The 27872-nt window shown below is 40.6% G+C and overlaps 4 protein-coding genes across 6 annotated transcripts; 2 read left to right on the top strand and 2 right to left on the bottom strand.

Moving 5' to 3' along the window:
* Window positions 1-3709: 3709 nt before the first annotated feature.
* LOC131455474 (cullin-3-like) lies at window positions 3710-11102 on the top strand. Its single transcript, XM_058623125.1, has 16 exons — window positions 3710-4016; window positions 5619-5816; window positions 6256-6369; window positions 7081-7241; window positions 7365-7479; window positions 7573-7801; window positions 7897-8042; window positions 8131-8307; window positions 8412-8582; window positions 8853-8960; window positions 9400-9524; window positions 9636-9732; window positions 9826-9960; window positions 10067-10253; window positions 10576-10721; window positions 10852-11102. Exons 1-16 carry the CDS (start codon window positions 3957-3959, stop codon window positions 10981-10983), a joined length of 2301 nt encoding a protein of 766 aa, XP_058479108.1. The 5' UTR covers window positions 3710-3956; the 3' UTR covers window positions 10984-11102.
* Window positions 11103-13015: 1913 nt separating this feature from the next.
* LOC131455493 (dehydrogenase/reductase SDR family member 12-like) lies at window positions 13016-17394 on the bottom strand. The gene is made up of 10 exons (XM_058623158.1): window positions 17182-17394; window positions 16129-16262; window positions 15948-16030; window positions 15286-15381; window positions 15081-15162; window positions 14700-14761; window positions 14487-14591; window positions 14230-14320; window positions 13692-13829; window positions 13016-13624 (listed from the first exon to the last, which is right to left on the bottom strand). The coding sequence occupies exons 1-10, from the start codon at window positions 17235-17237 to the stop codon at window positions 13458-13460; spliced, it is 1014 nt and encodes a 337-aa protein (XP_058479141.1). The 5' UTR covers window positions 17238-17394; the 3' UTR covers window positions 13016-13457.
* A 215-nt stretch (window positions 17395-17609) lies between these two features.
* Window positions 17610-24069, top strand: ap1s3b (adaptor related protein complex 1 subunit sigma 3b). 2 transcript variants are annotated; one of them, XM_058623171.1, is made up of 6 exons: window positions 17610-17780; window positions 20484-20662; window positions 20789-20897; window positions 21524-21661; window positions 23130-23191; window positions 23354-24069. In XM_058623171.1, the coding sequence occupies exons 1-5, from the start codon at window positions 17778-17780 to the stop codon at window positions 23169-23171; spliced, it is 471 nt and encodes a 156-aa protein (XP_058479154.1). In that variant the 5' UTR covers window positions 17610-17777; the 3' UTR covers window positions 23172-23191; window positions 23354-24069. The 2 variants fall into 2 exon arrangements, with proteins under 2 accessions (XP_058479154.1, XP_058479162.1); XM_058623179.1 differs by lacking the exon at window positions 23130-23191 and having other exon boundaries at window positions 17612-17780.
* Window positions 24070-24882: 813 nt separating this feature from the next.
* On the bottom strand, window positions 24883-27624 carry scg2b (secretogranin II b). 2 transcript variants are annotated; one of them, XM_058623137.1, is made up of 2 exons: window positions 27480-27624; window positions 24883-26951 (listed from the first exon to the last, which is right to left on the bottom strand). In XM_058623137.1, exons 1-2 carry the CDS (start codon window positions 27607-27609, stop codon window positions 25120-25122), a joined length of 1962 nt encoding a protein of 653 aa, XP_058479120.1. In that variant the 5' UTR covers window positions 27610-27624; the 3' UTR covers window positions 24883-25119. The 2 variants fall into 2 exon arrangements, with proteins under 2 accessions (XP_058479120.1, XP_058479128.1); XM_058623145.1 differs by lacking the exon at window positions 27480-27624 and adding an exon at window positions 27066-27122.
* Between the last annotated feature and the right edge of the window lie 248 nt (window positions 27625-27872).

The following is a 27872-nucleotide window of genomic DNA, read 5'->3' on the forward strand; positions in this document are numbered from 1 at the left end:
TCTCTCAGCTCCCGGGACGCTTTCTTCAAGCCTCCCTATTGGGATTCTGGTAGCCTACATTCCCTGCTTCAAGGTCGACAGCAGTGGCAAATTAAATTACTTGTCCTGTTTTGCGGTGTTGGCGCCAGGTCAACAGCAACTTGGCTAAAATGATGAGTGTGGGATTTTAGGGGGCGCTGCATTTGTCCTGCCCTGTGGTGTCATGTTTGCAAAGCAAGAAGCAGCAATGAAAAGAGCTGAAATCAAAAGCAGTGTATTAAATTCTGCCTCTGTAATCGCTTTCAAAAAAAAAAAAATCAATTACCTCCGCTTTCAAATGCACCACTTTATACTGCTGTCCTTTTGGCTTACCCTGCTGCTGGAGGATATCATGTGCTTGCACACGGAGTGAAGGCTTGAGAGCTTTAGGCCTAATTTCTTAAACTCAGACTACACCCCACCCCACCTGCTGGGCATCTGTGGTATCACGTGGCAAATAAAGAGGAATTTTCTTTTTTGGTACAAGTGTGATGTTTTCTGAGCCCCGGCCACAGTTGATTTGACACGGCTTTAAACAGACAGCTGAGTCTTCACTTCCACAGTCACAATGTCGTTTTGTCATGTTGTCAACATCTCATGTCCGTTGTCTCTACAACAGCATGTGGAGTTTATCTCTCTGTTGCTGAGGGGCTTGTTATCAGCAGACAAACAGCTTACACACCACACTGTGGAATGGGAGGAACTTAGAGTAATGTGATCACAAAATAGGGCACAGGAAAACAAGCAACTTGAAACCAACAGAGTTTATAAATCGCACCACATCACCAAATATTAATTTATATTAAAAATATAAATCTTAATATATTTACCAGTGTAATCATTTTCATATTTGTTATGTAAGATGAAGCAATCTATCCATCATATGTAATTTGTTCAACTGGATTCACTGCAATTGACCAACTGAATCTACAGCTAAACACAGAACTCCCCCTCCCAAAAACACTGAAGTTATTTCTGAGGACACACATTAGGGTTGCAAGTGTAGCACTTCCTGTTTCAAAACCACCGTTCATGTGACACCACCAATGATGAAAGAGAGGATGTTACCTGAGAAAGGAAATTCACACAATTTGCTCATCCGATGAATGCACAAGTTTTTATAATGTTGCAAGAACCATGGCCCGGTTGAGGCTAAACATCATGATGAGTGATCAAGCTTCATTTTCTAATCATTATATCATTATGCTGTTTAAGGTCACATGAAAAGTGATCTAGCGAGTGGAGAAATGCTCCAATACATGCACAGAACATCATACACTGTGTGTTGCTATTAACATATTGTGCTGAATACTATCCATCTGCTCCAGAAGTTCTGGCAAAACTCACTGACATTCTTACAATGCACAATTCTAATGCCAACTTGTCTATTATACACCACATTTATAAGGCAGTCTAAAGCAGCCTGACGTCATTGCTTTCTAAAGGCAGACGTGCTACAGATTTGACCGGTTCAACCAGCAGAGGTCAGTGAAACGATATGTTTTTACTTTCTACTCGGTGACGTTGGGGCCAGTAGTAACAAAGCAAGAGCAACTAGACACATTCTAAATCCTGCCTCAATCAAGCATAGGTGTTCCATCTGTAAACACTCATCCATTCCCTCCTAATGCATAAACAAGCACAAACATACACAGCAGTAATCTAATTATTCATGAATTACTTTGTGCCCATCTATGTCTTTTAGCCACATTGAGATGTCTCAGTTTTTTGCTTGACGATGACAGAAGAGATGAACATTTAACTGGAGGCAGATCGCCAAGAAGAAAATTATTATATCATGATGTGACTAAATAGTCTGATGACTGACGGGTTTGCCTCTTTTGATTGACTGCCTTATTCTTTTCTGGCCACGATGTAGAGTTTATAAACCAGCTTATTGTGGTGACAGACTGAGTGGTTACAAGCCAAATGGGACCACATGGTGAGTGACAGTGAACAAAGTGAACAAACGCTTATACAGGTGCTCACCGCCATTCAGTCAGAAATCAGAAAGCAAGAGAGCTGGAGAACCTGGGGCTGGTGTTGCACAGATTCAGAATATGTGACCTGCATAATAATGATTTAAAACCTCAAAATAGCTGTTTTCAATACTTCTATCACCCTCTCACATTAATCTGGACACTTATATTTTTTTTGGCATCACGGACATAGAAACACAGAGGTCACATTCTCTGATAGAGGTCATATTCTCTGATAGCTGCATTTAGACTAAAGCCTCCCAATGCCTCCGTGTCTGTGCATAGAGCACAAGCCATCTATGGAGTCTACACCAAGAGAAATTAGTCTGAAAACTGTATGTATATAAGTGGTTTCTTTATTAATTATATATAACCTACACATGACTCACCTATGTTTGTTGTCCCTCCCATTTCCCCTCTGTCATTCAGAAAGCGTTGTCAAGCCACTGGTCCACCTATATGCAGATGGAGACAATGTGAAGTAGAACTTAATCAGGTGGTTGAACTTGAATATGATACAGGTACTTACATCTACTTCTTGCTTGAAGGAAATAATGTAACATGTTACTGGTTAGGGGCCACTGGTGTAGTGGTTAGCACACTTGCCTTTGCAACAAGAAGACCTGGGTTCACGAGCCGGTCAGGACAAGGGCCTTTCTGCATGGAGTTTGCATGTTCTTCCCATGTGTATGTGGGTTTTCTGGTTTCCTCCCACAGCCCAACAACATGTAATATGGGGATTAGGTAAATTGGACACTCTAAATTGACCATAGGTGAGAGTGAGTAGTTGTGTCCTGCCAAAAAGTGATTGTCTGCTAGAAACTGTGTTGAGTCTGTGGGGCCATGCACTCAACCCCCCCTTAACTGTTGAAATACATATACCTGTGGGGTAGAGTTGGGCTATAATTTTTTTTTAAACATTTTTAAGGCACAAATGACCTTTTGGCAATTGGAATACTGCATTTACTGTTTACAAAAACCCTTAACAGGTATTTCAACAGGTGAAAAATAAAAGTGGCATAAGTATAATTGCACGAGCTGTACACTGAGAACTGTAATGCAGGCCGACACAATCGTACGTTAACTCATTGGCTGCCAGCTATTTTCAGATTAGTGGTCGAAGTGACGTCCATAGCAGCCAATGGCAGCCATAATAACCACAGTTCGATCACAGATCAAAGTCCTTCTGAAAGTTCCTGTCTTTTTTATATTATTACATATAACCTGTTGTGGACAAAAAATGCCTTGATTGAAAGGTTCTGATTCTTCTTCACATAGAAAACTGACTTCAAGAAGGAGCACGAAAGCAAGTACCAGGTATTCAACAACTGTATTCGTTATCTTTTGGCATGCACAGGTGAAAAAAGCATGTTTAATTAATTGTCCCTGGGTGTCCACACTGACACAGAAAATCGTTTTCATATCATTTCTAGTTAGCCACAGTGCTGCAATCTCAGTCTCGTTAGGACAATCTCGTCCATTATCTGTAGCTTAAATTAAAGCTACTTATTTCAGTTACCACTGTCTCACATTCAGTACTTAAATTTACATTTAAGCATTTAGCAGACGCTTTTATCCAAAGCGACTTACTTACACATGTCTTTGCTGAAGTATCTGCCGAATAACGACGTAATGACTTTCATCCTTTATCTTGCTATCATCAACCTGTGGAGTGCACCTGTCAGTGTAGCAACTTTTCCTCGCGAGATTTCGGCGTTGCGCAGTGGAGTTTCACAGTTCAGCTGTCCGCCATCACTGCTCTCAGGCTAACATTAGCTTAACCACCGGGAAGAGAGTAAGCTCCCGAGCGAGTGACAACAACATAACTGCCTCACAGGTCGAGTTCCTAAAGTGGAGGTCACTGAGTTTCCCTGCTGCTTTTCTGGCATAGGGGGCAAAGTAGCAGCTGGGTTTCATGTAGTCTTGTCGGCTCAGAAACGACAATCCAACTAACCAGTCATGTCCAACCTTAAAGGCACCACCAAGAAGGACACCAAGATGAGGATACGAGCTTTCCCTGTGAGTACTTACCGTTGGTGTTAACACAGATACTCTAAATATGTGACTTTGGCTGATAGTAGCTAACGTTAGCTTAGCACGTATCAAAACGGAGTGAGTAACGAGCAAATAAGTGTCTAGCTAAGTAGCAGGCCTGCATGTTAGCGGACCTGCCGTTAGCTAAGTTGCAGTCAGACTACAAATATCGTTGCGTATGGTTAAAATACAAAGCTATTGGTGTTGTGTTTTGTATTGCGGCATATATTTCTCTTTCTGGGAGGCAAATGGTTCACTGTCATGCAGTATTAGCTTTAGAGCTAGCGCGACTTCCACCTAGTTGGAGACCTCAGTAAACATGTCTGTGGTAACTTGAGTAGAATATGTTGTTGACGTTGTCAACACAGTTTCCTGCTACTACCAGTGCCACTGTCACACAAAGACTGAATCACTGTTAAATTTACATATTATGTCATGGATGTAGGGATATTGTGCAGTGTTAATACATTCACCTCCCACCTTATTAGATACACAGGGACCTTTATCATATTTGAACCAGTCTTGCCGTTCTCCTCTGACTTCTGGCATCAAAGGGGCATTTTTATTTATTGTATTTACTAAACTACCCCTGGTAACAACTCAACAGCAGAATATGTATTGTAATATTTGAAATGATGATTTCAAACAAGGAATGTTTGAAACGGGTACATTAGTGTTTTAGTTTTCAGGTTGCATTCTTTTAGGTTTCGCAGATTTCTTTTAAAGTGCACAAAAGCAAAATCAAGTTATTTGGAAATTTGAAATGGGAGAATTCAGCTGCTTTTTCTGCCATCACTTTTTCAATTTTTTTGGACACAGAGACACAAAATGCTTCCATATGCCAAATTTAAAAATAGCTGGAGCATCAAATGCCAGTGTCCTTTACTTCAGAGGGTGAAGGGCATGTTCGTGTAGTTATCTTTAATTATCACTCCTTCGCTTTGCTCCACTGTGGCTAAAACAAAACTAGAGTTCTTGTCCTGAAGACCTATTGTTTGATATCGCCACAGGTCCATGATGGTATCGAGATACTATTGTCCTTGCAATATCATGATTGACACTTGACAATCCCTATTGTATGCCCATGTTTATTAATGGGCCACTGAGCCGAAACAGGTTTCCTGTCTGAGATGTTGAGCTTACATACAAATGCAATGTCACCTACAGCAAACCCCATTCCTGTGGTATTAGTTTTCACAACAAGTAAGTATGATTTAAGGAGTAGTATGATTTGATCATTGTAGAGTTCTTGTATGCAGCCATACAATTCAACATAAGTATCTACTGGAACTGATTACTGATTGACCTGAAAGCTAATTTTGTATTTCCTCAGAATTTAAATCTATTTACCTCACTGCATAGGACAACTCAACAGAAAGTCCTTTAAACCATTATAACAATACAATTTTCAGTTGTCCATTTGAACCACAAATTGACATTGAAGGTAATGGGACTGTGTTTAGGTGTTTCACTAGTGCAAATGCTGAGTCAGCATCCTCACTGTTGTTTTCCATAGAATATTATTATTATTATTATTATTATAATAACAAACCTTTTTCACACATTCATCTTCTTGCCCTTTCCTAGATGACAATGGATGAGAAATATGTGAACAACATCTGGGACCTCCTTAAGAATGCCATCCAGGAGATCCAGAGGAAGAATAACAGTGGGCTAAGCTTCGAGGAGCTGTACAGGAATGCCTATACGATGGTTCTCCACAAACATGGGGAGAAGCTCTACACAGGACTGAGGGAAGTCGTCACTGAGCACTTGATCAACAAAGTAAATTATTTTATTCTTTACTAATCTAGCTCATTTTACAATTTACAGAACATTTTACAACAGATATATGAAAACAGATAAAATACGACTACCAACACTGGATTGAAACTATGGCACTGTTAACAAGATACATGGTCCTATTTCAAAGACATACTGTAATTCTACAACTGTATAACACATATTCTTTTCCCATGTAAAAGAAATCAGCCCACAACATGGCTCAGCTAAAATACTGTTGATTAACCAATAGCGGACCAATACTGATTATCGTATTGGCTCATCCCTAGTTTGTATTGCTGAATAACATGTACATGTAAAGGGTTAGGGTTAACGGCAATGTAATGATTTGAATTATGTTTACTTTGAAAGTTTAAACATCCTTTTAACAAGCACCAAGTGATTACTATCAGTTCTGATCTCATTCTTTTTTTTTTTCTAGGTACGGGAAGATGTCCTTAACTCTCTGAATAATAACTTTTTGCAAACACTAAATCAGGCTTGGAATGACCATCAAACTGCCATGGTTATGATCAGAGACATCCTCATGTACATGGTGGGTAGACACAATTGTGCCTTGCCTTGTATCATACCAAGTACATTACTACCATGTAGTTGTAGACTATCAACAGTCATATTTCCCACTATTCAGTGATGTTGTTTTATCACTAAGAAGTGATTTAGTGTTTATAGGTTCTTCCTATGGGCTGTATTGTTTTTGTAGGTCAAGTCATTCTTGGCACCTAAAAAAACAAAAGGAGTTTAGCCAATGTGTTTCAGAATTACTATCATGGCAAAGAGCAGCATAGTAAAGAAATATGGCAAACGGTGAGCAACACAATTGTATACTAAGGTTTAGTAGTCAAATGATATTCATGGCCTTTGCAAGATAAAAACAGAATTGATAAATAGAAATTAGAAATAATGTATTATGTTACTTGTGAGTACTAATTTTTGAAACACAGTAGTAGTTTAGAAAAACTGGCATGACTAGTTTATTTGCTTTAGCCTACTACCAGCCCAAAGGGTTTATGGGCAAATGAATATGAATTTAGTTGGGTTATTTGTTATTCTGGACTAATGTTGGAAATGGCAAATCTTATATATAGCAAGTAGCTCATGTCAAATCCTTTTCTCAGACTTTCTTAATCGTACAGTAATTGAACTTTCCATACTTGATGCCTTAAAATACTTTTTTGCATACATTTATGTGAATAACTGTGACTGATGATTGAGGCTATAGTACTAACATTCCTTTGTCTCCTAGGACCGGGTCTATGTTCAACAAAATAATGTGGAGAACGTGTACAACCTCGGCCTCATCATATTCAGGGACCAGGTGGTTCGTTATGGCTGCATTCGAGACCATCTACAACAGACGTTACTTGACATGATTGCACGTGAGAGGAAGGGAGAGGTTGTAGATAGGTATGCACAAATGCTACTTCACTGTTCAATCTAAACATGGTTTATTGTTGTAGACCTTCTCCAAAATGTCAAGTGTCATTTTAGTATTTGCGAATACACAGGCAAAACATTCTTTCTTTGCAGGGGGGCCATCAGAAATGCCTGCCAGATGTTGATGATTCTTGGCTTGGATGGCAGGTCTGTATATGAGGAAGACTTTGAAGGCCCTTTCTTGGACATGTCGGCTGAATTCTTCCAGGTATGTCTCTTGTGTGTTACTGTAGCACCTTGTGTTTTTTATTGCAACCAATATTCATTGTGATTTAACAATGCACCATATCTGCTTTTTCAGATGGAGAGCCAAAAGTTTCTAGCTGAAAACAGTGCCAGTGTGTACATAAAGAAGGTAGAGGCCAGAATCAATGAAGAGATAGAGCGTGTTATGCACTGCTTGGACAAGTCTACAGAGGAGCCCATTGTTAAGGTGGTGGAACGGGAGTTAATTTCTAAACACATGAAGACTATTGTAGACATGGAGAACTCTGGACTCGTCCATATGCTGAAGAATGGCAAGACGGAAGGTAAAAGTATTTTTGTTTTATTCTGCATTCAATGTATTAACTGTATTTGCTTCTTTTTTCGTATTTCTAAAAAAAATTACTACATCCCTTTTCAGACTTGGCATGTATGTACAAACTGTTCAGTCGTGTGCCAAATGGCTTGAAAACAATGTGTGAGTGTATGAGCTCTTACTTGAGGGAGCAAGGCAAAGCTTTGGTGTCAGAAGAAGGAGAAGGCAAGAACCCTGTTGACTATATCCAGGTATGCTGATTCAACTATAATTCCAAGTAATGCATTCTTTTGTTTGATTTTGGGTTATGTTGACTTTTTGTTATCACCTCCTCACCAGGGCCTGCTTGACCTGAAGACACGATTTGACCATTTCCTCACCGAGTCCTTCAACAATGACAGACTCTTCAAACAAACTATAGCCGGCGACTTTGAGTATTTCCTCAACCTTAATTCTCGCTCTCCAGAGTACCTGTCACTCTTCATCGACGATAAGCTCAAGAAAGGAGTCAAAGGGGTGTGTGACTTCAAAGTATTTTTCCAACCTGCACAGCATGCAAGCAATAGATTTGTTTCGTATGTCTTGTACATACATGCTTCACTTTCCCCCTATTTGACCAGTTGACGGAACAGGAGGTGGAGTCCATTCTTGACAAGGCCATGGTGTTGTTCAGGTTCATGCAGGAGAAAGATGTGTTTGAACGATACTACAAGCAGCATCTTGGTCGCAGACTGCTCAGCAACAAGAGTGTGTCCGACGACTCGGAGAAGAACATGATTTCTAAGCTCAAGGTAAATGGATGACCATGTTTTGATATTCTGCTATGATGTACTGCTCAATGTGAGCAAACACACACACACTCAACACACCTCTCTCTCGCTTGGGCACTTACTCATGCATAAGAACTTTTGAAACCGTGAAATTTCCGATCTAACTAACCAGCACTACTTTGTACTGTTCCTCATATAGTGTCCGCATAGGTTACAGAATTAAAAGAGAATTGCCCTGTTTAAATCCTTGTCAGCAGTTTTAGCTAACTGTTCTTTTTTTCTGTTTTGCAGACAGAATGTGGCTGTCAGTTCACCTCAAAACTGGAAGGGATGTTCCGAGATATGAGCATCTCCAACACAACCATGGATGAGTTTAGGCAGCACATTCAAACCACATCGGTAAGACAGTCACTGAGACACACTGTTACAAAATGTATGCTATGTATGTCACAAGTGATCCATGTACATGTGGACAGCGCCAAGTACAGATATCTGATATATTGGAACAGTGGCTATTTGAAGGATAATCGGACTTTTGAAAATTAAACTTTCGCCACTGTGACTCCGTTAGCACAGGTCTGTGTGTCTGTATGAAAAAGCCACTGTGTGAATGTGTGTCAAGATTGGAAGCAGTGAAATTCTGTCTAGACAAATGGATTGAATTGTTCAATACCTTAACATCACTGCTTATTGATACTAAGGTGTTTGCCCCAGGGCCTGTTTATTACTGGGTTTTGGTACCCATCCCATACTATCCACTTGTGATCAGGTCTCTGAGGATAGATGTTGACATCAGATCAGGCTATAGTTGTGTGAAACTTCCTAAAATCTCTTTCAGACATCTCTAAGTGGCGTGGATCTTATAGTAAGAGTCCTTACAACTGGCTACTGGCCGACACAGTCTGCAACTCCCAAATGCACTATCCCACCTGCTCCTCGCTACGCCTTTGAGGTCTTTAGACGGTAAAACACTTGAGTTTTTTTAAAGATGTTTTATGATACACACAGTTTTTTGGAGGCTCCATGTCTTTTTGCATTACTTCTAAAGAACTTGGTCCCGTCTTAAATTTACAGGTTTTACCTCGCTAAGCATAGTGGCAGACAGCTCACACTGCAACACCACATGGGTGGGGCAGACCTAAATGCAACTTTCTACGGAACAGTTAAAAAGGTATCATTGAAAATGAGAGAGACTTGTCATCAAGGCACATTCTAATTTCTGAAGCTGTCATCTAATTCACTTTTGCTTCCTCTGCATATGCAGGAGGATGGATCAGAGGTGGGTGTGGGAGGTGCCCAAGTGACAGGCTCTAACACCCGGAAGCACATACTGCAGGTTTCCACTTTTCAGATGACCATCCTCATGCTCTTCAACAACAGAGAAAAGTGCACTTATGAGGTGGGGGGGAAGTTCACAGTTATAAACACCTTTATCTGGTTCTCCAACTCTGTCAGTCCAAATGAGGACAGAAGTTTTTAAATGATCTTTTTATAACTGTCTGTAGGAGCTCCAGCAGGAGACTGATATTCCTGAGCGGGAGTTGGTGCGAGCATTGCAGTCTTTGGCTTGTGGGAAGCCAACACAGAGAGTTCTCACCAAGGAGCCAAAGTCCAAAGAGATTGAAAATGGCCATGTGTTTACAGTCAATGATCAGTTTACCTCCAAACTGCACAGAGTCAAAATACAGACAGGTGGGCAAAGTTCACTATTCATCCAGCTGTTGGCCATTCACTGGCTTCCATTCTCAGCAGCACAGTGTATTTTTAGTTAGAGGGGTTTCTCAAACATGATACTGTGGAATATTACTAAATTTCTTGTGAAAGTGTGTCGAATGTGTAAAAGTAAATATCAGAGGGTTGTGATTTGTATGATCATTTTATAAATTCAGATAACTTTAGTACAATGATGTTTAATTACACTAACCAGGTACTGGTAGTCAGTCTGCTAATGTTAAACTTACATTTTTGGTACATTCCTTCCACAAACCTCATTTTATCCTTGTATCTTGTCCAGTTGCTGCTAAACAAGGGGAATCAGACCCAGAAAGGAAAGAGACTAGGCAGAAAGTGGACGATGACAGGAAGCATGAGATAGAGGCAGCCATTGTCCGAATCATGAAGTCAAGGAAGAAGATGCAGCACAATATCCTGGTTGCAGAGGTAAGAATGGATGATATCAAATTTGGTCTGTGTACTTTTTCATATAATTTGTCATGATTCCATAATTTCAGACACATGTCATTTTACAACAGTGCAGTTTTCTTAAAATATTTTAACTTTGTGTGTTCAGGTGACTCAGCAGCTCAGGGCACGTTTTCTACCCAGCCCTGTGGTAATTAAAAAACGCATCGAAGGACTAATAGAAAGAGAATACTTGGCGAGGACGCCAGAGGATCGTAAAGTGTACACCTATGTTGCGTAGAAGAGAAGCCAGATGAGAGGAGAAAGAGACTGGATGGGGGAATGGGATTGGTGTTTCTTTGGACTGTTGTTACGCATGGACTGGAAGTTACTTTTTTAAGATAAATGCTGGGAAACTGATTCTTTCGTCTCCGTCCTTTTTGGAAACACACACAAATGCGAACTCAAAAGTTGGCACAGAAAAGTCCCTCAGGGGCCTCATTTATAAAAGGGAGTGTGAAGGATCCTTACTGAAAATGTACATGCACACAAAACAAAATTGGATTTGTAAAACATGCATACTCAAGCATACTGCAAGCAATTTCCCTTTATGAATCACTTTCACCCAGGAAATGTTTACACAGGTCAGCCTTGCATCGTATCCTGCCTTGATTTTGCCCACAATGAACCGTAAAAGGGTAAAGGCCAATAAGTGTGTGTGTGTGCTTCTAGTGGAGGAGAGGACACACAGAGCTGCCACCACTGGATACAACAATGTGTGTGTGGCATTGTGTTGACTAATCAATATTTCCATAACTGCTGGTTATGTTAAACTTGGAGACAACTGTGATAACCCTGACCAACAGGTAAACATTGCATAGTCTCATTGGTAACAGCTGTTTGCTGAAAACAGCTGGAAACCTCAAAGTGGTGAATATTTGTTTTTGTTGGGATGACTCGGTTCTGTTTTCTTTTTAAGACCGATTCACACCAAAACACGTGGCTTGTACGTCATGTTTTAAATTTTTCACACCTGCCATTTGTGTACACCACAATCCTCGTGTGGAGGATGATGTGTGAAACCCCTAGGTAGGTTATATCGTCAAGTAGGTCTTAAACTAGCTATAACTACATTATAAGGTAAATGTCAGGCGAGCAGCACATTCTCTCGGGAGTATACAAAAATAAACAAATCACTCAAATGGTAGTTTGGGAAGACAAGTGTGATGCAGCAAGTGTGAACAAGATGCAGAGGTCATGCCACACACTCTGTGTGATCCAGGCCTAATGCTGTCTTCTAGCAGTACCAGGTCTCCCACCATGCAACAGTGTCGGTGCACTGTTATTGTTTACAGCGATCAGACTCAGCTTTTCACACTCAAATAATGAATTGCAACTATCGGCAGCATCCTGACTCCTTCCTTTTAGATATTGTGTGGAACTCTATTTAAGGTGTCTCCTGTGCACCTGACAGCACAGTCACATTCACACCAAACTAAATGAAAACAAAACTACTTTGCGGTGAAGTATGCATGGCCAAATTTGCTTTTTCGGTTGATCTATATCCCAACATTTATGCCCCACAGCCACAGATAAAGCTGCTTGTTTTAACATTTTTGAAATGGTGTGTATAAATATATATATATATGTGTATAAATATATATATATGTATATATATATATATATATATGTATATGTATATATATATGTGTATATATATATGTATATGTATATATATATGTGTATATATATATATATATATATATATATATATATAATCTGGTTTCATTTCACCACCTCACCACCTGCAGCACTACTTTCCTGTTTCCAAAATGTTGGCACGCATCGGTTGGTACACAGGTGTGCATATTTCCCCTTCAAGTGTTTTTATAGATCCCAGCCTTTGTGTGGGAAGTGGGATACACCTTTTTACAGGCTGTTTTGTGTGTAAGCATCAGTTATAAATGAGGCCCCCCCCAGACCCAGTTTTCACAATCCCTGTGAGTTTTAACGTGGATGGATCCAGCATCAAGCTTTTCACTGTTTTACCCTTATAGAGATAAAAATTGCAAAGAATCCCTTGGGAAAAATGTGAATGCACCACATTATTTTTTTGTTCCAATACTGTATAAAAATAATAAAAGTATTAAAAACACCAAATTTGGATTGTCAAAAAATGGAAAGCAATGGATGCCTTGCAAGGACAAACCACACTGCTATTTGTTCATCTCATGGTGGTTACTACATCAAGAAATCTAGGTTTAAACCCCCAGTTGGCTCTTAGTATTCATTCAGATATTTCCAGATATTTGAAAGAGTCAGTGAGTTTTCACTTCACATTGCTCCTATTAGAATCTGCTTTTTTTTATGTTTTATTGTGATTATTTTATGCAAACATCGAACATCTTCACAGGTGCCTCGTAGGGGATTGTGCAGTTTGGGGTCCATAGACACTGGATCGTTTCACATGTGAGCCAAAGGTCAGAATTAAACCCAACAGATACATTGTTACGTACAAGCAGTAACTGTTATTGATAAACTCAGTCACTTCAATCAACAGATTGACATTTGGTGTGCAAATACGGATCAGTGATGCATGTCCAGATCATGTGACACGGAACTAAGACCTGTCCTCAGACCTGCCTCTGAAATGAATGAGTAGAAGTAGAAGGTACATAAAACTAAATGTGGCAAAAGTTTTCTCATTGTCTAGAGTTTGATCTTATTGTTTGTAATACATTGATGGCATGTGGTAAAAAAAACGGACATCTCAATTCAGTCAGATGGAGTGGTAGAAGGGCTCAGAGAACCCATCATCTCTGGATCGCGTGGTGGCTGAGCAGCTCTGGCCAGAGTCTCAAGCTGAGTCATGAAACTCTCAATCTCCTGGGCAGAACTATGAGTCCAGGCCAGAGGCAGGTGAGCAGGAACAGACTTGCGATCTGCAACGAAGACAATCAGTCAGAGCAAGTGATGGTGAGCAGGTGATGATGAGTCAGTGCAGCTCACCTTGAAAGAACCGCCCACTTTGTGTTCTGGCAGCAGCTCTAGATAACGCCAACCATGCGACGGTGTCGGCTCCTTGCTCTGCACTGCGCAGTCTCTCCCCCATCATGTGGTGGAACTGAGGCATTGATGTGGAAACAGCTGTACACAAGGTTGAAATGAATTTAGCTGAGTTATGTGTAACCAACACGATCATAACTGCTCTTTTCACAGTGAAGCAAACAGACAAAAAGAAGTCAACCGTTTTCTCTATATATAAATTATTTGTTCAAAGCAAGACTCAGTAAAGTAAATGGAAGTAATGGACTTTGTGGTTAATTAACCATTCTCAGCATTTCAGCTGTATTTACATTAATATTGATTTATTGAATTTTTTATGGCATTGTCATTATTAGCAAAACTAATGGGTAGATGCATACCTTTTTGTTTTCAGAATGATTCTTTAAAGGAAGTGTTAAACAAGTGAAGTGAGGAAAGATGCTGATGACACAAAGTCAGCAGCAGTAAGTGAACGGAGGCTGCGACAGTATCAAGTTAATACCTGGTGTGTCCACCCAGCCTGGATGCATCACAGAGAAGTGAATGACAGGGTTGGCTTTGGCCCACTGTTGCGTCAGCACCACCTGCTGTCTCTGGAAAGAAACAACACACAATACTCTCACTCCTTGATGCTTTTCTGGATTTAAAATGGATTTTGCAGGTATTTACTAGTCAATGACAACATCCAGAGTTGTAAATTAAATGCAAGCCTTCTCATATTTAGACCTCCTCCTCATAACCGCTATCCTCCTCCCCTACCTTGTTCTGGGCGTAGACCATGACACCATCAAAGTTGTCTCTCTCTGACTGTAAGTCATCAGCGCTGAGTCTCTGGACCAGCATGCCTCCTGAGGACACAGTGATCTAACAGGCAGGGAGAGAAGGGGCACAGTTTGTTTAGACAACAGCCACTTCAGCGCAGACAGAAGTGTCATTATGTTGCGTTTGTGTACACTGTTTGTGTGTTCGTACCACTCTTGGATCCCGGCTCTTCTGTAAAAGTGGTATGAGTGTCTGGGTAAGGATGTACACCCCTAAAAACAGACAAAAAGTCTTGATTTTATATTCCAATTCAATCGACTCCAATCCAACTTTATTTATACAGCACTTTTTAAAAGAGACATGAAGTACTAAAAAACAAATAATAATAGAATATGATGAAATCGCTAAAAAGAAAAGCTAAAAGTGAGATTTAAAAACAATAATAAAAAAAAAACATAAGAGACCCAATGAAGTACAAACATACTCTAGTTTTAAAACTGGATAAGGGAGGTTTAAAAAGGATCAGCCATAAAAAAAAACTGTTTCCTAAAACATAGAGGGAGCCAGTGGAGAAAGGATCACAGGACTCACCCATAGTGTTGGTGGCAAAGTTTTTCTCCAGTCCCTCAGCGTTTACCTCTCTCTTGTTCGCCATACACCCTGCGTTATTTATCTGCCATTTAAAAAAAAAAAGAAAGTAAACAAACATATGACTGTGTCTATATCAACATTATTAGTTTGGTAACAAAAACAATATGGGGTGATGACATAAACGTGAGATCACTGTACGACCTACCAACACATTCAGTGATGGATACTGATTCTGAAAGGTTTCAGCAAACTCCCAGACTTTCCGAGTCTCTGACATGTCCAAAATATGGACGTACACCTCCTAGAAACAACGATTCACAATATAATAATGATAATAATAATAAGTTAGACTGGTATACAACCTTTCAAGGACAGAAAACAATGGTAGGAATATTTGAGATAGGTCCAAGATAAGAAAAGTCCAGATGGTGGGAGCTAGGGCCGAACAATTAATTGCTCTAAATTCAAAAATTCAATTTAAAACAACACAATTAGCAAATCACAGAGGCTGCAATTTAGAAGATACATCATGCAGCATATCTGACCCAGGGTTTATATTTATACTACAATCCTAACATTGTCTTCTGTAATACAAATGTTTTGGAAGCAATCTCATGGTATCGCAGGGTGTCATGTTCCATCACATTTTGAATCTAAAACACAGTTACTACTGAACTGACACTTGACTTAAAAAATATATTTTGACTCCAACCGGGTCTGGGATGGAATAAAGGGGTGGAGGAGGTGAGACAGTAAGCTGTAAGTATTTTGAAAGTGATGCCAAAGTTGACTAGAAACTATTGGAGATGAGGGAGCGAAGTGCAATGTCACTCGTTTCAAATTTAGTGTCAGACAAACAGCACTCACCGTATTCCCAGACTCACTGACAATGTCTGCTCGGGCCTGTTCTGCTTTATCTTTGTTCCTACACACCATGTGAACTGTCCCACCTGATAAACAAAGCACCAGAGCTCAAATACCAAATACCTGAAATATCAAACAAATACCTGAAATATCAAACAAATACCTTCCACTCTCCACAGTTTACCTTTCTTGGCTATTGCCATGGCAGCTGCCTTGCCAATTCCACTGTTGGCTCCAGTGACCATGAAAGACCTTCCCACGACAGACACATCCAGATCCTGAGGCTTGAAGTCTTTGGATGCTGCTTCATATCCTTTCCTGTGGGCAGATACAACTAGTATGATATACTTGGATACTATAAGCAAGGTGAGATATAGCAGCAATTTCCCCACAATATAGTCTACTTAAAGAAAAATTGTCATTGTAAAAATCAGAAAAACCATGCCACAAAATGTCGCTTTATTTTACATGCAGTATAGAGTATTGGTATTTTCTTAAACACTGATTTTAACACCAGTGGAGTAGAGTAATGTGAGTGCCGTCAGCGTCAATGAAACCATTGTAACTGTACATAAAGGCCAGTTTGTGTGGTGATTTGTGCCACATACAGGGAGCAAACATCTGTTATTCCTTATTCACCAGACTTTAAGCTGAAATAAATGAAAAGCAAATAAAATCGGGCCTTAGCTTTAGTAGACGGGGGCCCTTTCTTCTATTCCATCATGGCATTGTAATAAATGACATGGTCTCTGGCACAGAATCTGTGAGGCCTTATCCAAAATTGGTGGACATTCTTTTCCCATTAGATCTGGTGATGTGCCTTCCAACCTTTCAAAATCCACCCTCACATGCGATCACGCCATCAAACGCACAGAAGTCCAACAAATAAATAATATTGGGGCTCTTGGAAGTAAATAATAACTGTCTTCCTCTACAACCCTCCAGCTACATGGAGACTCTCCCAGCTCACATGACTGAGGAGTGTTTGGTGTGCTCTCTCCTCTTCACCAATTGATGGCTATTTCTGATCATTTTATTATATTTTTAGTGAAACAATTCTGTTTCTCTTTATAATTAATTCATTTAAACGTTGTTTTCCTTCTTATTTTCTGTATATGATTTCTGAGTAAGTTTATGAGATTGAAAAAAGCCAACATAAACACTGAAAATGCCCCCAATTGCAGTGTTTTTTTTTCTATTTTACAGCACATTTACATGAGCAATTCTCATTACTCACCTTGTGTATTGGTGGATTCCGTTCAGAAACCAGATAGTATTTCGGTAAACAGACATTTTTCAAGCAGTAAACCAAAAAAAAGAAGAGCATAGACTTGCATAAATCCTCCTCAACCACTGTAGCAGATGAGAAGCACGAGCAGCAGACAGTGAGACAGAGAGAGAGAGGGACACCACTGAACACTGCTCTTTAGCGCCCCTGCAGGGCAACACAACACTGCACACACTCACCCTGTTTGTCAGGTAATGTGAGTTAAAAGCTTTAGCAGTTCATTCATTGAAATGCACTCAGCACAAAGCACGTGCTAGATGGTTAACTGTTGGGATGGGTGAGTGCTCCCCTGCTGTCATAAGTGTTTTCACACAATAACCAATCCAGATGGTTGTGATGTTTGGTGACGCGTCCCGCAGGCACCGCTCCTCTCGGCCAGAGGGGCGGAGTTAACCAACTCAGTTACTAGCCAGTGTGGACGACGCTTCGATATGTGTTGAAACGGAAGAGTTGACCCTTATTTGGGGGTTAAAGTCAAAGTTTTATTGGTTTTTTTTAAACAGCATTTGCTAGTGTTGACAGCTCTGTCTTGGTGCGCCGTGAAAATGGTAAGACACTTTTGTTTATTTCCTCATGTGTGTAACGCGTCACTGTGTTCACCTGTTCCGCCTGACAGGTAGCTAAAGGAAAGGTACGAAACTGCACCTCTGCGCCGCTTCCTGTAAATTCATGACCCGTTTGTTTGTTGTAATATCAGCCACGACAGCTGTATTAAGTTTCTATTGTCATGAGCTACTTTTACAGAGAGACTGGAGTTAACGTGTACATTTCCAGAAGCGACGACCTTGGTTAAACAGGTTTAGTCACTTTCCGTCGAGTGAAGCCCCGCTGGCTGTTTCCACAATTTGCCTAAAAGTCTGACTAGCAGGACAGGATGTCTGTAGGAAGATGGTTTTTCTAGAATGACATGTGACATTTCGTGTCATTTAAATGCAAATTTGAATTATGACTGCAGCAGAGGGTCAGGCACGCTCTTTCATCTAATGAGCACAAATAACAGTAAATGTTTTGTGAGATAGAGTCCGTTTCAGTAATTACCACGAGAAAATGCCACATAATTAAAGGCTGAGTTATTCACCTGGGTGAAAGTTAAAGACACCACTTGTTGTATGTAGTGTTGTGTTTCAAAGTATGTCTGCACAGTGAACCTTTGTTATATTGATATTGAAGAATGTTATACTACTATACGGTAGCAGTAAAGTAGCAGGTCAAAGTATCAAACACTATATACTGTATGTTTTCATAACATCACCAAGAGTTCTCTGATTATTGATTATGTGAACACACATCTAAAAGTAATATTTCAGATACTTCCAATACCTATCCATCTATTAATACCTATAATACCCAAATTATCTGTCATGTTGTCTCCTTTTGTCTCCTTTTTTTGTTGATAGTAATTTTGCTCCTTTTGTTTGTTATTCATTTATCATTACTTATTTAACTTGGTTTGTCTTTTTCTTCCTGTCCAACGTCCACACATTCAAAACAGTTTATTCTCACTTTGTTCCTATCAGTTGATATTGCCTGTAAGCAGGGGTGGTTCAAGGGCCTTTGGGGCCCCTAGGCGAAACGGACCGGTCCCTATGTCAAACAAACTTGGTCTCATTTTTCTTATTTCCCGCATCTTTTTCTCATTTTTTTTATATTTTACATAAGTACACTCCATTGGTTATACCACTAGAGCCGCAACTAACATTTGTTTTCCCTTTTTAAAAAAATAGATAAGATGTTTGGTGGATGATGTTCTCAAAAGTAAATGATTGTCCACAAAACAAATGAATATATATACTGTATATAATATATATATATATATATATATATATATATATATATATATATATATATAATAGCAAAGAAACCAAAAACACATTTAAGAAGCTGAAAAATATGAGATGTTGTATTATAAAAATACAACATCTATTTTTGTTCTTATCCATGTTTTGCGGCGTTCTTAATGTTGCACTACTGCCTCCTATGTGTCCAACTCATTAGCCAGTTAATTGCGAATACAAATTTAACTGATTAAAAATGTCTTCATTAATTAACTGACAGTGTCTGTTTCCTTGCATTTGCATGCTGTTACTCCAGACATCACATGCTCTGTAATTTTATACCAGCAGAGGGCAAACATCAACCAAAGTACTAATGTAATATGCAGAAGAAGTCAAAGTGCAGGGAGCCAAAAAACCAGACCCTGCTCCTATTGATTAACCAACTATTGTACATTAACCAGTTCAGCTACCATTTGAGGAAGGTGAATGAAATTTGCAACCCTAATTCAAAGCTGTAGTGGCAAAGGTTTCCTTTTTTTCCCAGACATGGTCTCATTGCAGACTCCAGTGCATACAGTATATATATGTGAGGGACTATAAGGGAATTCTCACAAAATTGTTCCCGTTAATAGGCAGTTGTCTATGTTGTAATGTTCCTGCACCTAAGTTGTTTCAATGTTGGAGAAAATATACACCACTCAGCAACATACAGCTATTGTAGTGCTGTTGTTCTACTCTGGGAAGTAAAAATGAGGGAGCCAGTGTATTATAGCTACAGCAGCATTAAAACAAAGTGGTTAATATCATAATTATACTTATTTCTGTAGATAAGGATATTTTGTATTCTAGTTTTGTTTTAATATATGATTTTTAGAAATGAACAATACACTGAAATAGGTGCTTGAGCAACTGTCTTGCTGTGCACAGATATGCAAGGCAAGTCAGTTTTTAAGTAAACAGAAGGAGGACTAAAAGAAACAAAAGGACAACTTTCTCTCAGACAATCATCTTCTGCCTTTAGACTCTTATGAGCCACTCTTACAAGAACAATGACAGGAAAGCCTAATGGAAACAGTGTGGTTTTCATGGACGTGGGGGTAAAAACAAAATTCACATTGGTCTCAATGTGTTGCCAAATCTATTTCCAACGGTAGGAAGCACAGTCTCTCCAGACATCCGAAACCCAACTCCTTAGCTCTCTTGAAAATGGGAAAGGAAACTTTAAACTACCTCTTCCCCTGTCATTAGTCGACCTTTGCATTTCTGCCTGTCAAGACTTTCTTTCACCTTGGTTTGGTCAGTGGAGTTACTATTTAATGAACCATGACAAGAGCAAATCACTTGTTTGACCCTTGGATTTTGCTTGTGTGTTGCTGAGTGCAGTGTGGTCATGTTTATTAATTCATGCTTTGAGTCTATTGTCCATGTGTGCATCGCGAATGCCCCTCTGATCCTGTGGTGTGTCTGCATTGTTAGATGCGCTTCCTGCTGCTTTTCAGTCGCCAGGGAAAGCTGCGTCTGCAGAAGTGGTTCACACCCATTTCAGAGCGGGAGAAGAAGAAGATCATTAGGGACATGACCAACATGGTGTTGGCACGGCAACCCCGCTCCTCTAACTTCCTGGACTGGAAAGACCTTAAGATTATTTACAAGAGGTGGGTGCTATTTAACCTGTTTAAATGACTCTCTGCGGAAACCAGACCCCCTATCTCTTAGTTACAGTGTACATACACTGTTTATCATTAATCCCCATCATAACCTCTTGTCACCCATTCCCTCAGATATGCAAGCCTGTATTTCTGCTTGGCCATTGAGAGCCAGGAGAATGAGCTGCTCGCCCTGGAGGTGATTCATCGCTATGTGGAGCTGCTGGACAAATACTTTGGCAATGTATTTTACTGTGTTTCTTCTTTGATTATACAATCCTAGTGTGTAGTAGTCTAATGTTGAAATGTACTGTTAACTTAAAACTGTAGTGCGTAACAAACCCTTGTTCACATTATGCTAACTTTAGCCTATACGCTCCACCTGACTAGGACTCTTCACACATAGGAAGAGATTTGTGTTATGTTGAAACAGATGCAGGCAACAGAAAGACACAAAGAATCATCACAGTTGTTCTGCATTTTGATGGCATTAACCCCCAATTCCTGCCCCTGTACCGCCATTGTATACACAGAAGCACTCCCTCAGTCAGGTCCGGTAGTTTTGCTTGAAAGAGCCTGTTTTCAGATGAAGGACACAGCATACAAATAATGTTACACCGTTACTGTTTGTGAGGACCAAACAGGCACAGAGTAATAACATCAACAGCAACGAAAATCCCCAAAGGTTATGCACTGCAGCTTTAAATTAAATAAAATAATACGCTTATCACTAAACCCTGTAAAAGTTTCAAAAACATTTTTATAAACGGCAATTTCAACTCTGACAATGTACACGTTAGTAAGTTCTGCATTGGCACTGTCATGTATCGCAAGAATAACCAACCTATTCACCGTCATACTTCCTCTCAGGTGTGTGAGCTGGACATAATCTTTAACTTTGAGAAGGCCTATTTTATCCTGGATGAGTTTCTAATGGGGGGGGAGATACAAGAAACCTCCAAACAGATTGTGAATCGCTGTATTGAATCCTCAGACATGTTACAGGAGGTGAGTTACTGTGCCGCACACACACACACACATACATACACACACAAACACGTGATACACAGCACAAAGAGTGGCTTGGATCTATGGTGTGAATATGGAACATCTGTTGCATGGCTCAGTATGATTAAAAAACAATGACTAATTGGAAATTAGGGCTGGGCGATATGGCAAAAATGTGATCACAATACAGTTTTCTCATCTTGATCTATATTGATTTATAATATAATGTTTTTGCTGGTGCTGCCAGTTCGAAAGAGTGTCCCCTGAAGCCTGACAAAAACCGATGGTAACTACATTAACGTATAAAACCTGATGCTTCTAATACTAGCAGCCATGCTACAGCGCTACTAATGCTCGTTAGATGAACCACTACTTTGGAACAACCTTGCAGGGTGTGTGTTTGGGACATTTTCATAGTCTCACTGTGGTCACGGGATGTACCATTTCAGGTGATGGAAAAGATTTGTTGTTTCCTGTCCTGGTTGGCTGCAACCAACAACAAATTTTGTAGACCGGCTTCATCTTCTCCTCCTCACTTTTGTGTTATCCGAACCATTTCCTCACATTTGACGCTGTGCATTTTTTTTAAATCAAGGGAGGATAACACAAGTTTTACAATCATGTTCAAAATCACCTCTTTTTTTTGTTCCTTCATTTCTCTTTTCCAACTACGACTTCTTCCGTAGCGACTCAGAAAAACTATGTTCACAACAGGAAGTGGGCATATCCTGCGTATGCGAGCTCGATTGGCAGTTGTTGCGCATATTTCTTGACGTGTGCTATCGCGTAAATATGTCCAAAGCTTGTAATTGTTATCAACCTAAATTCTAATTGCAATCCCGTTTAGAGATGTGCTTACTTTTTTATCGCCCAGCCCTTTGGAAACATAGTTTAGGTGTGATCACATGTTTTTCAAACCTTGGTTATGGGGCACTCAGAGAGCCGGACATTATGCTAAACGACAACACCAATCATAAATTCTGTATCAAGCTCCAGGTCTAAGGGAACTTGTTCCAGTGTATTTGTGTGGAAGTGAACTTGCAAGTGTCGCAAGTAGTCAGTGTCATAATAGGTTCAATTAACAGTAGTGCTGCTGAGTCCCTGGTGTGTGTTTGTCTTTCCCATAGCTAATAGGCTTTTTAGCTGTTGCTCCTTTTTTTTAATGGATTTGTGCTGTTGTTTCTTTTACACTCTGTGTGTGTGAATCTCTCTTTCACTCTCTCTCTCTCTCTCTCTCAGCCAGTGTAATTTTGAGTGAGAGACAGATCTCCCTGGAATGTGGAAGGCTTTTAATTTTTGACTGATTCTTCCCTGTCTATCTGTAGATCAGTGGTTCTGTGTGGTACAGTAGTTTAACTGGGTGTGTTGCTCTGTGCTTCTGAGTAGCGCTGATGACTAACACTTTAAAATTTCGAGTTGGATTATGTGCAGTACAGCCTTCCATTCATTTTGACTGTTATCGCTTCAGGATGACAACAGTGAGTGGTATGAGGTGGAGCTGTTTGGATGACCTTGAATATGGACAGAAAGGTTAGACGCTGTGCTTGTGTTAGTTTCCCATAGTGTGTCAGTTTGCTCTGCACTTTATAACAGGTGATGGTCGATGTGTGAATATATGTCGTATCATGATGCTTTTTAAAAAAAAAAAAGATGCTAAGGACCTGATTTCTGTCTGTTTGTGCCTTCTTCCAGACTATGGAGGAGTATATGAGCAAACCTGCATTTTAACCCATGGAGAAGGGACATAAACGGGACAAATACGGGGACCAAAATGTACTGTACTGTACTGCTCGAGTCAAAGAGATGGGATTGACTTTGATTCTACTGAATATTTTTTTAAAAGATTAAAACACTGTATTGAATGTCTGCTCATCTTCTGCCTTAAATATTGTTGCAACTTAAACTTTATCTGGGAGTGAGTATTTTGTTTGTTTGTACTCGGTCATTCAAGTGAAGGAGCTGTTGAATTGTTTTTTATAGGAGCTGTCATTATTTAAAAAAAAAATTAATGAAGTAGTGATACAGGGTTGGGGAAAAGGAAATTGATTTTAGATTGACAGATTTGTTACTCTTTCTTATACTTAGATCACACGTTAATATGTTGGACATAGATGAAAACACGATGTGGTTTGTAAAAATTGTGCACCTCCACTGCTGTTTACACTTTATATTTAATAATGATTTCATCTAAAAAAAGAAAAGAAAAGAAAAAAAGTACCGGTTTCTGTGGAGTACCAAATTGTGAAAGTGATCAATTTAGATTTCCACATTGTTTAATCCGTTTAAAACGTTTTGCTAATGTGTGCGATCTTTCATCTTGAGTGTGTGTGTGTGTGTGAATATCACTCTTTTATATAATATGAAATGTATGATGTTGTAGTTTATGATTAAATGTGTTTTGATAAACAGTCTGAGTTGTCATTTCATTCAGTGGTAAAGGGTTAGGGTAAATTAAATTATAAATAAGCATTCTCTTAAGGTGATGTATTGATTCTGTGAAGATTTGACATCGTTTTATTCACCAAAACAATTCCCTCTGCTTCCTTTTGATAAAACCACTCAAACAGTTTGTTTTAAGAAGGCAACATAACTCTGCAAGGAGAAAAATAATATCGCTGATGCTTTATTCAGCTGTGATTCATCACACATCATTGAACATGTACAAAATGGTTTAAAAATGAGCATACAATAGCACAACCACTGGTAGGCCAACAATACAGAGCTTCGCAGTATGAAAGGGTTGGAAGGCAGGCGACGGTCTTTTGATATTTAGACTTTGAAATAATTATCCATAATAGTAACATTAAATCCACTAACCCTGAATATACAACGAGTCACAACAACACTCGTTCTCAGCCCAGCACACTGTCCGAACAAAAAGTCTTTAAAATATTACTATGTCAATATACTGTATGCTTGTGTTTTTAAGGCCCAGTCAGCATTATACTTAATATTTTACATGTATATATTATTGACATATGTATTTGAATAGTTTGACATGAAAAATAAGCATTTTTAACCATTACGCAGCTGATTACAGTTGAAAATATAGACCTGCTTACAAACACCATTAATGATAACAAACTTTTAACATCACAAAACTTCAACTCTGTCCTTCGCATCGCATACTAGTGTAATAATTGTTAATAACAACATTATAACAACCAATTAATGGTTTTTTGTTTTTTTTTTCTCGAAGATGATTTTGTGCACGGAATGCACCTTTAAGGACCCGTGATATCAATATAATATTTCTAAAATGTTCTTGCAGCAAGTAGGGACTAGTATTTTTCAAAAAAAGAACCTGTACGGTTGCTAGATAGTTCATTTTCTTTAGGGTGACATTATACCAGCTATAGTTATAGAAGTTTGTAAACTAGATCACGTCCACCACACTTTATTTTTGCGACAGTATAAATACTAAATTCATAATTTCGTGCGTTTTGCAGGGGTTGAGGCTACATCCCCGCCACTGTCATTTCACGGCGCGCCTCGTCGTCATTCATGGTCTGTGGAGCGGAGGTCTTGGCCGTTATCTCCTCTTTCCCTTGCATCTCCGTGGGCTTCTCCTTCTCCTCCATGGCCACCTCCGTTTCCCTCTTGGCCATTGGCCTCTTGGCAGTGTCCGCCTGGCCCAGGTAGTCTTTCATGGCGCGCTCGTACAGCTCGTAGGGAAACTGCTGCGCCTGGGTGTCCCTCTTGGCGATGTTGTTTGGGTATTCTGTGAGGATTTTGGCAGCCAGGTAGGTCGTCACCTCGTCTTCCACGTCCCCATCATCATCATCTCCTTCATCAGCAGCACCGTCGGTCTGACTCTGACGTTTCAGGGGCATTTTATTGAGCTCGGACAGAAAGAGGTTCTCCCTGCGTCCGGAGGGAGGAGGGATTTTAACTGGGCCTGAATTGGCAGCAGGGTTGGACGCGACTGGGATTCTGTCTGAGGACTGAGAGGTCTTCATGGGTCTCTGCACCACGGGATACTCGTTACTGATCGTCTCCACTCCGATGATGTCTAAAAAGTCCTCCCTATCCATGTCCTCTGCAGGGGGCTTGCTCTTCACGGGCAGCCTGCGGCTGAAGTACCTGATCTTTGGGGTTTGGCCCGTGGTGTAGCGCGCTGGGGTTTGGGGATCACGGTGGAGCTTCCTGAGCTCTTCTGTGAGCAGCATGTCGATGAGGTCCTGTGGAGGGACGTGGAGCTTTAAGGAGAGCTCCAGCAACTCTTTCACTGTCCGTGGATCCACGATGGAGGGGCGGATCAGTCTTTTCCTCTGCTCCCCGGTCTTGTCCCTCCTCTGTGTTTGGTCGCTCATCTCCAGGACCTTTAACAGGTAGTAATCTACGAGTTTAGTGTCATCATCTGCCTCTTCCTGGTTCTGACTGGCACGGCGTTGCATCTCCACCCTCTCCGCTTCTTCCAGGTCACCGAGCGCCCTGTCCATTTCTTCGTGGCTGCCGTTGACCATCTCCTCCGTCTCCTCCCTCTCCTCCACGGGGACCCATTCCTCTCCTCCGGCCACATCTTCGTAGGCCTGGCTTCTCAGGTTTAACCCGCCCTCCTCCTCCTCATCGCCCTCGTCTTCGTCCCCGAAAACGTCTCTCTTCTGACCGCCGACCGTGGGCATTTTCCCCAGCTCCTCGAAGATGGAGCGCAGGTTGGCGAGACTCTGAGGGGTGTACTGCTCGTCCAGGTCCTCCGTGGCGCGCTTTGACGCGTCTGTGTTCTCCTCGTCTTCAAACATCAGTGGATACTTCTTGTGGGGTCTAGGGAAGTTATCGTAGTCCATCGGTGCGCTCTCGGGGGTTCCGGTGTCTTTGGTGCGATGCCTGTGCGTGCGGCGGTCGTTCCTGGGCGCTGACGCGGGGGTGAGTTTCGCGTCTCTCCCAGCCTGATCCTGCAGAGACTTGAGCAGGGCTTTCATGAGCTGCTCAGCGGTAATGTCCTGCCTCTGCATGCCGGGAGCGGGCTGCCGATCTCCGGGAACCTCGTCCTGCTGCGAAGCGAGCTGAAGCAGGACCTTGAATTTATCCACCTCATCGTAATCCACGGGTTCGGGTCGCCCCCCGTTCCGCTGTTTCAGGTTCTCAATGTACTCCAGGGCTTTGATCATGTCGGAGCTCGGTGGATAAGCTGCCGGCTGAGCCTCACTTTCCCCGCCTCGGAGCCTGTAGTGGCGTGGGAGAGATGCAGCCTGCACGGCGCATCCATGGAGGAGGAAGGAGAGCAAGATCACGGCTCCGCCGGTGGGCAACTTGTGGTGGAAATGCAGCATTATAGGCGATTTATTACCTGCGAATCAGAAAAGGGCACAACATATAAGCAAAGCAAATGAACAAACAAATTAAGTCCAAAACCACGATTTAATTTTAATCAAGGAAATATTATTTTTGATCGAAACCTTACACGAAAACAAACGCGTGGGTGAATCTGTTTTGATACGTGGTTTATCAGGTTCTTACGCACTGCAAACTGAATGATATGATGCTGTGCGTGAGGAGATACATTCACATCACTGGATGAGTCACTCCCCGCGTTGTTATGGGCAACCTCAGCATCCGATTTCCTCTCAACAACATAATCCATCTTTATTAAAAAAAAATAGATGAAAATATAGCATTTTCCCTTTTTATGTTATTTCACTAAAGCAGCAGCAACAACACGTTGTAAGTGCTGACGTCGCATTTCATACTAAACACCCACACTGCAACAGAAAGTGTCGAGATATGTAGAAAAAAGGAAACACAACCAATCGACTGAAAAGTATTGTTTATTTAAATGGGACATATTTAAAACCGTACAGTAAAATGAGTGTCTTACCTTTGGAAATAAAAGTCAGACAGTGGTGAGGGTGTATGGCATCTCCTCCTGAGCGGTGCTGTTCTCTTCTGTTTTCAGCACTTGGACAGCTCCCCTCGTTATATGAGGGAACACCTGACCAACGCGTCATCACACAACAAACGCAATAGCCGGGCCTAAAAAAAAATCCATATAAATGATTCAGGTTTATGATATGCCATACTAAAGAGCTGGCTGTATTAAAAATAGCTCTCTGTGCCGACTGTTGCAGCGCTGCTTTCTAGAAGCTGTTGACTGCAGAGATGTTTGATCCTCTGCCTCACAAACGAACAGTCATGTGTTTATTTTAATGCTCATTTAAACTCTTCACCGTGCCCTGTACACTCTATTATCATCATCATTGTTATTATTATT

Source organism: Solea solea, chromosome 1, assembly GCF_958295425.1.
Source record: "Solea solea chromosome 1, fSolSol10.1, whole genome shotgun sequence".
In the NCBI taxonomy this organism is placed as follows: domain Eukaryota; kingdom Metazoa; phylum Chordata; class Actinopteri; order Pleuronectiformes; family Soleidae; genus Solea; species Solea solea.

Coding starts and splice junctions, on each gene's coding strand:
- LOC131455474 (XM_058623125.1), top strand. CDS start 3,957: ATGTCCAACCTTAAAGGCACCACCAAGAAGGACACCAAGATGAGGATA. Junction 5,817..6,255: donor CTGAGCACTTGATCAACAAA/GTAAATTATTTT, acceptor TTTTTTTTCTAG/GTACGGGAAGATGTCCTTAA. Junction 9,733..9,825: donor TCTACGGAACAGTTAAAAAG/GTATCATTGAAA, acceptor CTGCATATGCAG/GAGGATGGATCAGAGGTGGG.
- scg2b (XM_058623137.1), bottom strand. CDS start 27,609: ATGACGCGTTGGTCAGGTGTTCCCTCATATAACGAGGGGAGCTGTCCA. Junction 26,952..27,479: donor TCTGACTTTTATTTCCAAAG/GTAAGACACTCA, acceptor TCTGATTCGCAG/GTAATAAATCGCCTATAATG.
- ap1s3b (XM_058623171.1), top strand. Junction 20,663..20,788: donor CTTAAGATTATTTACAAGAG/GTGGGTGCTATT, acceptor CCATTCCCTCAG/ATATGCAAGCCTGTATTTCT. Junction 21,662..23,129: donor CCTCAGACATGTTACAGGAG/GTGAGTTACTGT, acceptor TTATCGCTTCAG/GATGACAACAGTGAGTGGTA.
- LOC131455493 (XM_058623158.1), bottom strand. CDS start 17,237: ATGTCTGTTTACCGAAATACTATCTGGTTTCTGAACGGAATCCACCAA. Junction 14,592..14,699: donor AGAGCCGGGATCCAAGAGTG/GTACGAACACAC, acceptor CCTGCCTGTTAG/ATCACTGTGTCCTCAGGAGG. Junction 13,625..13,691: donor AAGTGGGCGGTTCTTTCAAG/GTGAGCTGCACT, acceptor TCTTCGTTGCAG/ATCGCAAGTCTGTTCCTGCT.